Consider the following 16,568-nt stretch of genomic DNA (forward strand, 5'->3'; position numbering starts at 1 on the left):
ACGATGCAATAAGCCAACAATCACTTGATCACTTATCGATTAAAAAAATCTTGGTTCAACACTTCATGATCCAGCACTAAACACTTAGTTACTTACTAGCTACACTGTTCAAGATAACGATTCAACATCCGACAATTTGGTGAACTGTCCAAAGAATTTGTACATTTTTTCTCTGCCAAATTACCTGTTGATAGATGGGTAAAAGCTGTTCCTCTCGTTCCTTCTGCTGCCTTTCCAGAGTTTTACGTTCTTTTACCGGTAATTCTGAAATAATAAGTAATGCAAAATACACTGTTAATCAAATGCCGCAAACTGACAATTTTAAGTATGGACAAACCGAACCGTTCTATGTGGGAAAAATGTTAAAAAGGTACTTTCCAGTTCAACCAGCACTTACTACACTAATCAAGGCACTATGCACCCAAACCATAATTAAAACAACAGTCCATTACCTGCTGATGCGAGGGCCTGGGCTATTTCTTGACATTTGGGATCCAGTCTGTGCATGGCTTTAACAAGATCCTTACGACGGAACTTGATTTCCACTGTGCCAGCTGGTTCGAGCACTCCACCCCTGAAAAAAAGAAATCAAAATAATTTGAATGGTTTCTTGCTTTTTCTCGCGGTCTATATAACATGAAAGAAACGCTTCTCGCTGGTTTTGTTTAATTCAGAATGAATGGCAAACAAGTTTCAATCTTTAAACCTACTGAAATCCCTGCAAAGCCGCTTTTGTAATCAAATATGCGCGGCCACAACATATAGACAACTACAACGTTGACAAGAAAAAAAAAATGCATGTCAACTCACAATTGAAGGCCACTGCCTGGTCAGTAGGAAAAATACATGGGCAGTTAACTGGCCAACCTACAACATAGAGTAAGACCACCTCACCTGCTCTCCTGGTCAGCGTACATCTCCATCACCTCAGGGTTGATTGTCGGATCCACTACGACCCAGGCTCCGCCCCGCAGCTCTCCATTAGGAGGAAGGTAGATGAACACTGGCTGTTCGTATTCCCTTAGAGCATCAACGATGTAGGCGCCATACTTCAACACACTCTCGTACATGTCCTTCATTCCTGGCAAAACGAAAGAAATTGCTGTCAGCAACCGTTACTGCAAAGTGTACTAAGCAAGCGTGTATGTTTCTTTTAATTATGAGCAGTCTACGCAAAATCGACAATCTCGATTCAATCCTTTTTAGCCTTGTCCAGTTTTGACCAACACTAATACTCAACTTCAACTTTTATTAACAAGGTCTGTTCTAATCGAGGCAGGTGGGAAAGAAAGTAAAACTCGGCTTGGTCTCTCGATATTTCGTCTTCTTTTCTACAGGTTTGAAAATATATTTAGGTTTTACTCTATTCTAAGAGTATAGTTAACAAATAATGTGACCGCAGCCCATAAGACAAAGCGATTCAGTGGGCAACTCGCGGACTTAATTAACCATAATCGAAACTGCGAAGTCAGTAATTGACAAAACAGACCATTCGCTACATTGGTGACCTCAGAGTGATGATGTCAACCCAACTACGTAATATTCTTTTTACCTCCTGAGAAGCCTCTCCAGTTGGCAAAGATTATCATTGGCAACTGCTCTTTGTTGAAGTCATGGATGGCCTGGGCAGTTTTGTAAGCAGAGTCTGGGTACCACACTTGACCTGCTTGGGTAATGATCTGAAAGGAACAGAAAATTAATTCTTTCACTGATCAATAAAAGAAAACAGCTGCGGCCACCCACCTCTGTACAGTGGAACCCCGATATAACGATATGCCAAGGGGGCAGTAAAATTACATCGTTATATCGAGGAATCGTTATATCGGGGTTCCTTCCCTACATTTTACTTTTGCCGGGACATAACATATTCATCGTTATATCGGGAATATCGTTATATCGAAGATCGTTATATCGGGGTTCCACTGTAGTATAAAAAGAAATCACCTACAATAGTCGCACTACTGATTACTGAAGTGATGAGTTGCGTTTCAACTAATTCCTTCACAGATCCATTAAAGAAAACAGCTTCGGCCACCCACCCCTGTAGTATTGTAGTATATAAAGAAATCCCCTACAGTAGCCGCATTATTGATTATTGTAGTGGAGAATTGCGTTCTGAAAGCCAAATTAGCGCTTAAATTCAAGGAGCACGTCCAACCACCACAGTAACTTGTTTTATAAAAAATGAGGCTAACTTAGTATTGTACAACTCTACAGTAAGATTCTGAAGTGCATTAAGATTCCGAGCAGAAGAGCAAGAGATAAGAGCACCTTGGCAGGATAGCAACGGCAGGAAAACAACTTATTTGTTCTTTATAATAAAACGTCAGTTGAGATATTTTAAGCAGCCATTTATAGGTCGTGTCAAAGGCAGGAAACCATAAGTAGCATGTAGCCAAACATCATCTATCAGAAATTAACGTGGACGGTTTAAAGTTTGTACCTTGGTATCAGAATCCGGATTTCCAGGATCAGCAGGAATGACAACTTCAACTGCTCTGGTTTCAACAGCAATCACTCCCATGGGTATACCACCCAACCTACACAAACAAACAAAAAATAAGCACAAAAAATCATACACCGCTCAATCAATTGCAAATACAACAATAGAAAAGAGAAATGATCAGTAAAATCAAAGAGGTTTTATAAATTTCTACCTGGCTCTTCCACACACCACAGTCTTTGCCCATCCGTCCAAGGTTTCCACAAATGAATCACGGTCAAAGAACCCACTGAGCCAAACATCTTTATTGTCTGAAAAGCAAAACAAAGCAATACAATGCTGTCAACAATTCACCAAGAAAGAAAACTACCAGTTGTTAACAACACCTTTTACATGTGTCATTGTATATGACTAGATGTATCAAACCAATAAGCCCTCAATGCAGGCGTATTTTAGCGAGCGAAAGCATTTTGGTCGGGCGAGTGCCATCTTGGATTCGTACTCTGCATTGGATTGGTGAGAGAAAAAAACGCGTTCCAAGGAGTAGGAGTGGGGCTTAATGTACACCCTTCTCCTCTCGCGGTTTTCCTCGCTTCCAAACCTTTCTCCGCCCTCATCCAACATGGCGGAGAATTTTTTCGATCGCTAGCTCTCGCGCGCCCACAGAGAACGCCTGCAGTGCAGGCTACATACAATGTGTGGCGTGGTGTCGACCATGACAGAAATTGTGTGTAAATCATGGTTGGTCTTAATCACGTGACGGAAATTAACATGGCTTTACTCTTGTCTACATATTATATGTTTGGTTTACACAAGGAAAACAACCTTTTATTAACAAGTGCACAATGCTTACCAGGATGTGGTGCTCCACAAAGGAAGTGTCGTGGGTCATACGGAGCCTTTGGGGGAACAAACTCAATTTCCCTGTCAACAGGATCACTGGTCTTCATAATTGGCAAAGGACCATTCTTGCACTGCAGAAACAAAACACGGCAAAATGTTCACTAAAAATGTATATAATATATAGAAGGTATAAATAAACGTGCTTAAATGTGAAACGTCTGTATCTTTTATTTATTGTGAACTTGGGGCGATATCGAGCCGTTGCAAATTTAACGCGTGTCCTGAGCATTTAACAAGGGTCGAGTAAGGGTTTGTAAACAGAAGCAGCAAAGAGATAAGACACGATAGAATCACAGTAATGCAATGAAAGAAACATGACTCAATCAGTTACTTACTTTTGGGACATACGAAAGCCACTGCATGATGGCAGAAATTCCTCCAAAATCATCCGAGACCACCATATGTGTGACACCTAGAGAGAATCGGTGAAATGTAACGCGGTTAAAGTACAACGACTATTAATGGTATACTGGGATGGTAATGAACTGGCTTTACGAATTTGTGGCCCTACACTGGGAATAGTTTTGACATAAAATGAAACCAACTACAGTACAATCGACTCCCTCTATAACGGACACCTTCGGGACCACCATTTGGTGTCCGTAATACAGGAAGTCCGTAGTAATGAGAGTTATTTTCAGTAATTCTTATTCGCCGGGACTTCAACTCCTGTCCGTAATAACGGGGTGCCCGAAAAAGCGAGGTGTCCGCAAGGCGACAGTTGTCTGTAGTCTTGACTAGTGATTATTTTGTTTAACTTTCCGTTTTTGACTAGTTAGGCTCCATGTGTCTCACTTCTACAATAAGATTATACAATTTGGATTTTTATCTCTATACCATTGTTGTGCATGATCTGAGGTCCCCCCAACTGAAGGTTTGAAGTGTACACTTGGCGTCCAAGAACCTAAGAAAAAAAAAACGATATTTAAAAAAAATACGTGTGACTTAAACACGTACGAACTTGTCTAACTGGCAAGCGGACACGAGCACAAACTTATTACACCGTTTACCTTGTTCAGAGCCCCAGCACCGGTAAGAATGAGATGAGCGTTTTCAACTTGAATAACCCTCTGACCGAGACGAACCAGGTACGAGCCAATACCAACTGCTCGACATGTGACCTACAACGAGAAATCAAAGAGTGATAAAGCTTGAGGTAGGCTTTTTCTTTGTTTTTTTTTTTTTTTTTTTTTTTTTTGTTTTTAATTTTATTCCGTAAAAACACCTTCTTTTGAACACTTTTCTTTTCGGTAATCATATTTTTCAACAATAAAATGCCCAGCTACTTACAAGACTCATTGTCACTATGTCGTCATATGCAGCGGACATCTCTCCAGCGATCATTCCAGAACCTTTCAAGTTTTCCACACCAATGCCATCATCACGACCTAAACGAAACGCACGTGCGCCATTATTATAGTATCCAATAGCAAACACAAGAGCGTATAAACGAAATCCTTTCAAAATAACACCATGCACGTGTAAATGAGGACTTATTTACTGCCAGTAAAAAAAAAGTGGTTTATTATAAGTTCTTGGTTGAAAATCAGGCTCAAAAATCACGCTCATAGTCTCCACCCAAACTTCATAATATTTTTCTTTGCCCGCACCACCAAATGTGTTCCTTGTACATTTCTAGGTGTTGTGTTTTGCCTCGAAGTCAAGCTTTATTGTCAGTGTAGGTCAAAATTAACGTGAGGTAAGCAAAGGCTTACCTATGATATCAGTGACTTTGTATCTGGACTCGCCATCATCTTCAATCAGTTCAGCGTGCATGGAGTTAGTGGCACTTAACTGATACAAAGGGAGAGAATGGCCATGATAAGTCCCTTTGATTCAGAATATACGACAAATGAGAAATGTCCATATCATCCCCATTATTTGATGGTTCAAAACACATTTACCATCAAAACATGCATAATGTAGTTATACACGACTGTTTGCATAAGTATATCGGTAAGAAAAAAATGTAGAGTGATATCACACAATCTGCAAATGGACAATAAACAATAAAGCTTAGCCGAATTTCGTTTTCAAAAGGAAGGGGAAATAAAGTACACATTGATTCCTGCACTTGCTAATCAAGCCATCTGATCGGTGTTTGATGTTGGAACAGTGGACTACTGCAACTTACGAATATATAATTGGGTATTTTTGGAATAATTTGGCATTAAGGTATAAGGCGAAGAGCTAACGCCTGAATGTCGCAAGGGCGTTAATTTACCTTATCAATTTCAAGTTGATTTTCAGCGTAGTAAAAACTGGGTATGCCCACTAGATACAGAGGCGTGGCTAACATTTGCTGAGGCGCTTTACTAATAACTTCAGATCACCCTTACCTTTTTGAAGTCACTTGGAGTGACATACAGATACTTGAAACCCTGCAAAGACAAATGTATGTCAAAATGACCACAACAGACTCGAATATACTTTATTTAACTGTGCTGGATTAATTTGTTAGTGAAGTGTGGTATGGCCCACTTTTCTTCGCGCTGTCACTTGGACAAAGCTTGCTTCATTGCGTCCCTGACTCATGTTACAAGGAGAGTAACTTTGCGTAGCAGAAAAGTGATGGCTGTTGCATTCATTGATTACTGACTTGTTTGATAATATTCCAAGAACATCTTCACCAAGTGGGTCTTTTTTTTTTGAAAACCCGATAAAGCTATGAAACCAAATTTGGTCCTAACTTCAAATTCTGTTTTGAAAGTTGAGAAAAACGATTTCTGCCATGTTTTCTTCCAACAGTATTTACTTTTAACTAAGGTCTGATTTTGAGTTAAACTTAGCGATTTAAAAAAAAGCACCAAAATCTTGAGTTACTCACGTAACCGGTCAATCAATCAACACCATCTATATCTATGAACATTACACTTACCTTCTCAGGAGCAAGAGGATCATTCCAGGCCACCTTGAAGTGATGCTTCACTTCCTCAGCAAGTCCAATTCGAGCACCACTGTTGGCGGAGATGTACACAAATGGAATGCCTTGAGATCGTGCCATTTCAGAAGCTCTCTGAAAGTTCAATCATCACCAAAGAACAAAATTAACCTTCATATCACAATTCCCATATTCATACCAATGGAAGCAATGGCTTGTAACTTTCCCACCCATTTTCAACTTGCAGTGCCAAAAAATTTTGTTGTTTTGTTTTTTTTTTTTTTTTTTTTTATTTTATCAACAAATGGACCCCTCTACGGCAGCCTCAGCAGCGCTGGCACCTTGGAAGCTATGGACGTTTAGCTGATTTTCAGTCCAACGATATGTGTCCATGGCAACTCAGCTGTACCTGACACCTTCTAAAAATGTTAACATGTATTAGATACTTTAATTCGACTTTTCCCTATCCATTTAAAGAGTTAATATTGCTAGAATTCTGACCACAGGAGTACCAGCAACCTAAATAACACATACACTCTGTTTTGCTGAAATTGCTGACCACGTCAGAACAATTGTCTTTCTTGTCAATGATCATTACAGTACCTTGAAAAGCATGTCCTCTGCGGGTGCAAAGGAACCTATCATGACCGTAATATCATTGGCGACAACAACGATCTACAAAGACAAGGCAAAAAATACACACAATTATTAATTTGAGATACCACAAACATTCAAGCTCGTCAAAATTCATGTAGTGCATTCGGACACCCCACTTTATAATGATAATGATATTGAAAATGAATTTATATAGCGCAATTTTCATATGTATATGTTCAAATGCGCTGTACACATACTGTAATTTTACCACACAAAGGCCAACCACAACACCGGGAGCTTCGTGCCCTACTCTTTTCGAATAGTGTGTGGGTTCTTTAACGTTCTCTGTTTTAAGACTGAAGATACAGGAGACGGGACCAATGGTTTATCGTCCTTTTCCGAGAAGACTAGAATGTCTAACCATTTGCAGATGTAATTACAAAGGCAGCACATTCTCCTCAGTTATTTTAAGACCCTGAGTGTTGGTCCGGTCTGGGGTTCGAACCCACGACCTCCCGCACAGCTGTCCGGCGCTCTACCAAATTTCAAAAACAACTGAGCTAACCAGGCGGCGGTTAAGGTCCTCCCAAACCTTGGTTGTTTTATACAACAGCTGTTACTCTGCAGAACATATACTAACCTCGCGTCCTTTCGGACAATCTGGCGTCACACACTCCATTCTCCATGCTATCATGCCAACCTAAAAGTAACACAGGAGAATTGGTACCAATTTACGAGTTTCTGATGCATTAAAAGACCAAACTGCCTTAACAGTGCTGAATTCCAAACGTGAATAGGACCAACAGTTCATGATACTCACGGTGTTCTCTCCGTGCAGTCTGTTGATTGGCATAAGTTGGTCGTTCTCATCCAAAACGTACTCTGTCACTTTCATCTGAAAACAAACGAAGAAACAAAAGGTTTATTGATAATGAGATGATGCTGTAGCATCCCTTGGGACAAAGAATGTTCTGTTAAGGCCCGTTTACACAGGCGATTTTTGTCGCGCAACTCAATGCAACTTTTGTCGCGCTGAAGTTGCATCAAGTTTCGAACAGGTTCGAAACTCCTGCGACTCGCGGCGATTTTATCGCCGCTAGTTTTCACGCGTACAAACTCGCGGCGATTTTATCGCGCGATATCGCGGCAAAGTTGCATGACATCGCCGCGATATCGCGGCGACTTGCTGCAACTTCGGCGCGACAAAAATTGCATTGAGTTGCGCGACAAAAATCGCCTGTGTAAACGGGCCTTTACACGAAACTGCTCTACGCTGTTGTGGTCAAGACAAAAACCCCTACACAAGTTCGACTAAAAAAGCCGTTAAAAGCAAGCAATCGACATACACATCCTTCTTAACAAGGGCATCAATAGTAAATAGTAAATGTTATTAAAGTGGATATGCACTTAGAATTTTAAGATGACTGTAAGTGCAAAAGCTGCACAAAACATGACTCTATCAAAATTGCCAGGACCTCCAAGACAAAACCTATATTTCGGCAGGGAAAAAATTTTTTAAGTGGGTAAGAAGTAGAGACCCACATGACAGTAAAAACTTACAACATCACTGGGACTTTTATCCTCCTTGTGCTCAGTACACCATTGTTTCCATTGACGCACAATGGCCTGGTTAAAAAAAAAACAATGACACTCGTAAAAATACGTATTCCTGAATGGCAATTGACACAACGTAAACTACTGATACAAGGAAGCTTATATATTGGCACATTAATGTTCTACAGTGCTATGTTTTGTACATAACATATTGAACATCTAGAAAGCACAATGCCTTGACAGCAAATTTTAATATTACATAGTAATAATAATGGGATGTCAGGTTTTAAACGATTTTTTGAAAAATTATTCACCTGTTGGAAAAGCTCCGGGAAGTCGTACACATACGTGGTTCCAAGAGACTGTGCATTAAAGCGTTTCAGCTGGAGGAAGATAAAGAGTACATTAGTTATCAAAGGAAAACAGCGGTTTTTACAACAATTTTCTTTACTCGTGGTATCATTACAATTTGTCAAGTCCAGACGTTCACTGACATTCCTAAAAAGATCTTTAAATTTTTACAATACACATAAATTTCCTTCAGCAACAACCCTTTGTAACACTTCGCCGACGTCTTTGATATTTAAAAAATAAACCTAATTCTCTCAACTTTTCAGAAGCGAAAAAAACACATTTACATTTCTACAAAACTATGCTGAAAAAGAGCACATGACCGACAATGTGGACGTTATGTCCACCATATTTACCTGTAAATGATCCTTGGTGACGTAAGGTGTGCTGACAGGAAGGCCATGGTGAGGGCCCTGCTTCTGATCATACGACTCGAACACTATCTGTTAATCAAAGAATCCGGAGTCAGCTCGAACAAAATAACACTTCTTTCACTTTTTACGTTTAAACGTAAAATACCATCAAATTAAGCTTTTTTTCATTATAGCGATTCAGGCATGTTTCAAGAGGTATGAGGTACGAGGTACAAAATATGCGACTTGAAACAGTTGATGGCATAAATTTTTAAGTCATCAAGAATATAACCGTTCTTTTGAACCCAGAACGTTATCTGGTCCCAGTCAGTTGTAGCTCATATTAGAGTTCCTTTTGCGTATTTTTACGTTTTTTGCGCATTACACAATCATTACTCAGTACAGCACATAAACATTAAAGCGTACATCTGAATTGGAAGCGTTGGATCTCTCCGTTTCTATTCGGTAATGCCGCAGTATTCGTTGTCTAAGTAGCCCGGTAGGCATGTCCACTTCTTCACTGAGTTCATGCCTAAATATTCATGCGAATTATTACCTGACCAGTCCTTGGATCCGTTACCTCCCGGTAAATATGAAAGCCCAGGTAGTACCCAGACTCGTTGGAGATAAATAACCGCAAAGGAATCTTCTTTCCTGTGGGCGTGAGCCTGAAAATGTTTCAAGGCAATGTAATAAGCAGAAAGCTTTTTTTTTATATTTACAACACAGTGTGGCAGAATATCGTAATGGCTTTTAATACCTGATAGTGACTTTCATTTCAGCTTGAAGAACACGCAGCTTCCAAAGTCGTCTGCCATACCTTGTAACAATGTGACGGATACTCTCTTCAATCTGACAAAGAAACAGTTATAGAGATCATAGACCAATCAGTCTGTCCAGTCAAGGAAAAATGCCCGAATTAAAATCTCTCAAAAGTGATGCCTCTTAACATTTTTTTTTAACAGCTTACTGCCTCTCCCCTCCCCCTTTACAAAAAACCTGACCAACTCAAGGAAATTATAGACAATTTTGAACATGTACACAGCATGCTTTGTTAGACGATGAAAATTTCGACCAAAAAAGCCAAACAGATCTACAGATACAGTACAGGTGAAATGTAAGTTGACAGTAATCCAGAACTCAAAAGATTCGGTGACATGCATGAGTTGAAGGTATAGTGTACCTTCAACTCGCCATACCGAAAATCAGCGGCCAGGGCGGTTTGTCTATACATTTCACTCTCGTCGACTGTAAGCTCTCTAATTATAGAACAACTAGCAAGACATATTTCAGATAAACCTACTCTATTGGGCTCTATGATGACACATGGAACAAAGTGAAGGAAAATGTGATTACAATCTGTCCTCTTGGCCTGCAACAACATAAAATTTCAACAACAATAAGCTAATTACTGTAAAAGATTTATACAAATTGAAATGTCATACATGTTGCTTGCTTTTGCCGTTTTTTAAAACTCTGAGTTTTTGGAAAGTTTAGCAGCCAGTAATACGCCTTTATTATTGGATAAAGTGAGGTGAGATAAGTAAGAAGATGTTTTATGGTCTTTCATTTCTGTATGCAATGCATGCAACTACTTGACAGGAAACACAGAACACAAAGATACCAAAATTACTTACACTCTCCGAGAAACAAACTTCCAGTTGATCTAAAGACTCGAGAAGCTGAATCTCGCTCTCCTTCTCCATGTATTCAAAGGATGCCTCCTAGAAATTAACACAAAAAGGGAGAAAATTGTTCTAAAGGATCATCAAAGTTTAATTAGCAAAAACATGGGTTTGTACTGCACTTACTTTGGTGATGAAGTCGGAGTGTCTCACAATGCTCCTGATAAAAAACCTGTAATCAGTAACTTCTGACTGAGCTGAAACCTATGAGCACACACAAAAATTTAGAACACCCATGTATTACTACTGTTCACGTTTAAGAGTTTCCAAAGTAAACTTGACAAAGCTTCAAAGAGTAAGCACTGCACTTTGAAACGATTTGCAATCATAGGAAAGAGTTAAAAGTCAGATTCATGGTAATGACTTTTTTAACACGTTCAAATATGTTTGTAGAGCTGAAAAATACTAATACTCTCTTTGGAGATGAATGAGAATTAAAACTACAGTGAAGAGTAGAGGTCCCGTATGTTAAGTGCAGTGTTCACAAAATAAAATATCAGTAAGAGATAGTAGCGACCTTCAGATTTGACTACGAGTACGAGATCGAGTACGAGTACGACTTTGGGATTTCAACACAATTGTATCCCCCAAACTATAACTCTCTCCTGTTGTTAACTAACACATAAATAAACGTTAGGGATACGATTGGTGTGATTAGTGATTAGAGGAGGCACACGAATTTGGTTTGAAAACTCGTACTCGTACTCAATCTCGTACTCGTAGTCCAATCTGAAGGTCGCTATTACCTTCTTGGCTGAGCCCAGATACAAATGGATGTTGTGATTTGTGGTTGGAATTGTCTCCAAGTCAAAGTTTCGTAGACGGCTAACTTCCAGCTGAAAGGCAAGTGCGGGCTCCAAATGACGGTAAATGGAATCCTCTTCAAACTGAGAAGAAATAGGACATGTATTGTTATCCAAGTGAATGAAAGACCCGAGGGCTTTAGGTGTAAGTTAAAACTGTATTGATACTCACATTTTCTTGAGCTCGGAAGGTAAAGTACCATGGTAGCATGCCCTGTAAAATAAACCACAATTTATTGATGACTTGAACACTAAGAAATGTAGCGTCCCCTAGAAAACCCATACATTTAACCAGACTGTTTTGACTGGCAAACAAAGATAGCAAACCCTTAGAGACAGCAAACCCTTATCAGCAAAATTGTTGTTTGGTAGAATTTATCCCCACTCATGATCAGTGAAAAGCAAAAACCGCTCCGATGACCACCAATTTCTTACTTAGACTGTTGTCAAAATCGTTTAATAATTTTAAAAAACAAGGCTCTGCATAAATTGCCCAGTTAGAACTAAAGTGATCTAAACAGTAACAGCATGGGCGTCTTTCACTCTTTCTTTTTCAAAGTTCTACATTCTAGTCGTGGACATAAAAAACGAGTTGGTTGGCATTCGTCCTCCATGACAGAATATTTCATATAGTTTAAAGTTTATATTACCTTACAATCACTCATCATGTAGGTAATTCTCCTGATTCCCTTGTCCTTAAGAATCTCTTTCTGAATAATAACAAGAAAGGAAAGATAACAGAAGGCACTTTTCCTACAACAAATCAGCTTTGCATTTATATTTTTTCTTGCTCGTAGTGTATCACAATAGTGCATAGTTTCCTCGAAACTCCAAAACAGAGGTGTTTGGTGGGAGCGGCATCTGTTATGAAAATCAATTGTCCATGTTGTTAATTCAAATTGTTATGAACAAGATATATTATTATAAATCACCACCTTGGACTGAGTGAACTCGTACACCATCTTGCGGCAAATTTCCACATCTTTACAATTCTTTTCAATTTGCAAGGCAATGTTAATGATGTGAACAGGTTCTTCTTCCTTTCCGGCACCAGGCTAAAGAAAAATAAAAACACTTTGTATCAGATTATGTGAACATTCGTATTGCACATTTGCGTTGAATTAAACAAGAAGTTCTGCTATATTCACATTTCGCACTTTTCGGGCGTGAAATGCAAATTTGCTTTTTTGTAGTCATGGCACGTTTTGGAGTAAAGCATCCTGCAAAAATCCACGTGTTTCAAAAAATATACCATTGGCAAGATGTAACTTGCTAATGTTTTAACAGAATATTCTTAGCAAAATGAGACATATTTTATCACTTTCGAAAAAAAAAAACACACGGGTTGCTTGCCAGTTGTTTATGCTACGATGATTGACTGTCAACTAGGCGCGAGAATGACCAGCACTGCTTTTTTTAATAGAGCTCCTTGCCCAAAACCGGGACGACGAATACCCATATTCAGATACAATATCTACATTTTATTGAAGTATGCACTGAAATAGCTGACCTCTTGAAATTGATTGTTTGCTGTTCCATTTTAGATCACGTATTGCTTTCTGCTTCATGCTGGTTAATACTTAATGCTAGATTCACTGAGAACAAGCACAAGCATGAGGACAAGTATACGCATAAAAAAAGAAATCTTGCGCTGTCCTAGGAGTAGGGAAAACAAAATCGTTCGTCCTTCTTGTGTTAATGCTTATGCTTATGTTTATTCCTAGTGAGGCCAATACATATGCCTACTCTTGAGTGCTTATTCCCAGTGAAACCAGCCTTCACTTGCTAGAGTTGCTTTATCTCAATTTTGGCAATTTTCACGTGCACATTAAAGTATTACGTTGCTAGGTGCCTTTTAGACATGTTAATCTGTACCTCTGTCCTGTTTTCAGTTTCCCACACTGGATCAAGGTTTATCTTGCGTGCCATGGGTGATGGAGACAGCTGTTCAGGGGTTGGTGGCTCAAAACGCCTCATGATATCATCAAAGTTTCTGAAAATATGTCAGAAAATAAGAAGTTAAAGCTCATAACTCATTTTTGAATCTTTATTTTGGCAGCCCTTTTTTGGCAAAGGGGGGTCTTGACAATTCTTCCTACAAAACTACATGTATAACCTGCGATCAGGCATTCTTTTTTTCCCGCCGCAAAAAAAGAACGCCTGATCGCAGGTTAACACAACAAGGTCATCAAAGGACATAGAAAAAGCAAACGTCGCAAAACCAACAGACACTAGAGCTTTGGCCTGGGCTATGCATATGTGCGTAGTTGTAAACAAAAAGAGTAGTTGAGCACATCGCAAAGTTATCATGATTAATAATGAAGGCAAGGCAGCTTTCAGAACATTCAAAAGCTATAAAGAATGCGAGGAAAAAGTATGATCACAGCTAGATAATTTCCCCCTTACAAGACGCAAACTGTAAGTTTTGATCGTTAACTATGGACATAAACAGTGTATACCTTTCAAATTCGAGCATGGACTGAAATGCCGCCATGACACCAGTTCTTTGACATGGCTGCAAAGGCTGCTGGTTTATGAGATCAAACATGTCCTCGCTGAGACTGCGAACCTAAAAAATAAAATATACACCAAAGACACTTTGCACTTAAACATAACGGCAAGCTGGTGTTAACTAGGACACACCAAATGTCTGATATACCAAGAATTAGCTACTAGAATCAGATTCCCACTCAGATAGAAACCAACAAGAGCTAAAACAAACTCAGAAAATCGAACATGTTTCAAATTTGTAAAACTTGGAATGGGGAAGCCATTTCTGCCTACAAAGCCACATATAAAATCTTTGCCATTCTTAGCCTTCTTAAGTCATACACTACTTTAGCTTTTTACATACCCTCGGCATAGCAAGAACAGTTTTACTAGAAGGAACTCTCTGTGGCATCCTAAAAACAACAAGAAGGCAAGAAAGGAGCTCTTTAGTAAAGAATTGTTACATATTTGTTGTTCCGTACTGGATAACTTTATTAACTTTATCTTCAACCTGAAGATTTCAGTTCTAATATTACAAGTAAATTATCTTTAAGGATTATAAATGAAATAAATCAATTCTAATAGTACGAAATGAATAAAAAATAATAATGTACAGTCGAGAAAAAGATTCATTATTTGTTAAAGATTTGTAACATACCTGACTGGTATAAAATGACCATAATTCACCAGATAACAGCCCTGCGTGAGTTTCACATTATACATGTATGTTCACTTCGTTATCGCAAAACGCAGTAACTAACCAATCCCGTATGGCATTGTTGGGTTTGTTTTAATAAACAATTATTGGATGAGGTTTTTGGGATATCCGGAATAATCAAGGTCAAGGTAAGTTGGGGGGAATAGTTCCTTCCCAATTTTTGTTAGTCATTTTGTGTTTTCTGAGACTTTATTGTCCAGCATTTTTTTTTTAATCTAGATCAAATATTTCTCGGTTGAAAAAGCGAATTGACGAACTTGAATTTCCTTCGCCGCCAGATGCCTGACACATTGCTCTTGGAAATCATGCATTGCGCACGCAACCTACAGATTAGTGAATAATCTGCTTGCAGATTATTCACTAATCTATAGGTTGCGTGGATTCCCAGAATTAGCTCTTAGCAATGAAAAGACACTGAATTACTACAATGTATAATAATGTCTCTAATTTTCATGAAGCGGAAAGGATTATTTAGGTGTACACAGCCCAATTTAAGAAAATATTTTGAAAAAAAGTAGAAGAATTGGATTCATGTTAGTGCAAAACAAACCTGTTTGGATGTGCGTTTGGAAGAATAAACTGGAACTGCACAACCAAGACATTCTCCTCAACCTTAGAAAGGTGAATAAATGAAAAATTAGCAAAGGGTTGTCAGCGATACTGTTTTTTCTTATTTTACAGCAAATGGTACAACTCTCAAACTTCCCGTCATGACAACAGAATGTACAATTTGGGATAAATTGTTCTGCTGTCAACCAATGAGATGTGAGTAATTCCAGGAGAAGTATTATAAAAGCATAAAAGGACTGACGTAAAATTGTGTTCTTTCAAGTAATGTAAGGAATCAGACCTGAACAACTTGTAACACACTCAGTCGCATTTTAATTTGAAACAAATATCTGCTGTTATGAAGTAACAGAACTATTGACAAAAGAGCACTGAGACCTAAAATGAAAAGACGTGTTTTATAGCAACATTAAGTGATAGTAACCTAACAATTTCAATTGGTATAAAAATAAATTTCTGTATATCTTAACAATCTGCCGAAGTACATCTATGAATTGTATGAACGCAGAGTTTAGTAGAGGGTTTGTTTTAACTTGATTACTGCAAGGAAACGGCAGTTGAAACAACTGGAGCGTTGATCAGTAACGCTAAAAATAATATTATTATATAAATAAGAAATCTACCTTCTCGTGGTATAGTGTGGTGAGTTCATAAGCTTGGTAACTGCGCCTGATGTAAACCTGCAAAAAATTGTCAAATGTTAATTTTTTGTCGACATACATTTAACTTTATTATGAAACATGTCATACCTCTGTATAATATAGGTAATAGGGGTCGTAATAGTCACAACTTACCTCTAAAGCTGCCCTCCTCACTGCTTCACTGGAATGGTAGAAGAAGCTTGGAAGAATGTCAAATATGGCATTTTCCGAGAGTATCAATTTCTGGAATTAACAAATTAATTCTTAATTTTGCTTACATGTAATACTTGAATTTTTCAAATTTTCTCAGGTACTCAAAACATTACAATTTAGGTGTACTCGAAATTAGATATCATTGTCGCATTTACTGCAATATTGTAAGAAAAACATTTCACTTACTGTAAACTCATCTTTACTAGCAATTGAACATTTATTTCCCCACATCAACAATTGAAATTACCTGGAAACTGTCTGAAGCCAGCTGGTTGCCATACATGTCAATGGCTGAGAGAAAGAGGGACTCAATCTGGTTGTGTCGAAGTTCATAGGATGGCTGCTGAGAAGCTAACAATGCCTAACAAA

At 38.5% G+C, this 16,568-nt stretch overlaps 1 protein-coding gene across 2 annotated transcripts in view; it reads right to left on the bottom strand.

The window, feature by feature from the left end:
• LOC144644000 (acetyl-CoA carboxylase-like) overlaps nt 1-16,568 on the bottom strand; it is a 45,131-nt gene that overhangs the window by 4,319 nt on the left and 24,244 nt on the right. For both annotated transcript variants that reach the window (XM_078503399.1, XM_078503398.1), the window contains exons 32-67: nt 16,447-16,560; nt 16,140-16,229; nt 15,969-16,025; nt 15,329-15,390; nt 14,425-14,473; nt 14,030-14,139; nt 13,446-13,563; nt 12,506-12,625; nt 12,221-12,280; nt 11,743-11,784; nt 11,514-11,654; nt 10,894-10,971; nt 10,720-10,806; nt 10,386-10,454; nt 9,843-9,934; nt 9,639-9,750; nt 9,086-9,172; nt 8,693-8,761; nt 8,385-8,450; nt 7,645-7,719; nt 7,465-7,524; nt 6,831-6,902; nt 6,225-6,362; nt 5,686-5,727; nt 5,062-5,140; nt 4,637-4,734; nt 4,357-4,467; nt 4,184-4,250; nt 3,682-3,758; nt 3,297-3,417; nt 2,658-2,754; nt 2,444-2,540; nt 1,553-1,679; nt 895-1,081; nt 453-574; nt 185-264 (exon numbers count right to left, since the gene is read on the bottom strand). In XM_078503399.1, coding sequence (XP_078359525.1) covers nt 185-264; nt 453-574; nt 895-1,081; nt 1,553-1,679; nt 2,444-2,540; nt 2,658-2,754; nt 3,297-3,417; nt 3,682-3,758; nt 4,184-4,250; nt 4,357-4,467; nt 4,637-4,734; nt 5,062-5,140; nt 5,686-5,727; nt 6,225-6,362; nt 6,831-6,902; nt 7,465-7,524; nt 7,645-7,719; nt 8,385-8,450; nt 8,693-8,761; nt 9,086-9,172; nt 9,639-9,750; nt 9,843-9,934; nt 10,386-10,454; nt 10,720-10,806; nt 10,894-10,971; nt 11,514-11,654; nt 11,743-11,784; nt 12,221-12,280; nt 12,506-12,625; nt 13,446-13,563; nt 14,030-14,139; nt 14,425-14,473; nt 15,329-15,390; nt 15,969-16,025; nt 16,140-16,229; nt 16,447-16,560 — 3,273 coding nt within the window. The remainder of the gene's footprint in view (nt 1-184; nt 265-452; nt 575-894; nt 1,082-1,552; nt 1,680-2,443; nt 2,541-2,657; nt 2,755-3,296; nt 3,418-3,681; nt 3,759-4,183; nt 4,251-4,356; nt 4,468-4,636; nt 4,735-5,061; nt 5,141-5,685; nt 5,728-6,224; nt 6,363-6,830; nt 6,903-7,464; nt 7,525-7,644; nt 7,720-8,384; nt 8,451-8,692; nt 8,762-9,085; nt 9,173-9,638; nt 9,751-9,842; nt 9,935-10,385; nt 10,455-10,719; nt 10,807-10,893; nt 10,972-11,513; nt 11,655-11,742; nt 11,785-12,220; nt 12,281-12,505; nt 12,626-13,445; nt 13,564-14,029; nt 14,140-14,424; nt 14,474-15,328; nt 15,391-15,968; nt 16,026-16,139; nt 16,230-16,446; nt 16,561-16,568) is intronic.

Source organism: Oculina patagonica, chromosome 2, assembly GCF_052425735.1.
Source record: "Oculina patagonica isolate OP01 chromosome 2, crgOcupat, whole genome shotgun sequence".
Classification (NCBI taxonomy): Eukaryota; Metazoa; Cnidaria; class Anthozoa; order Scleractinia; family Oculinidae; genus Oculina; species Oculina patagonica.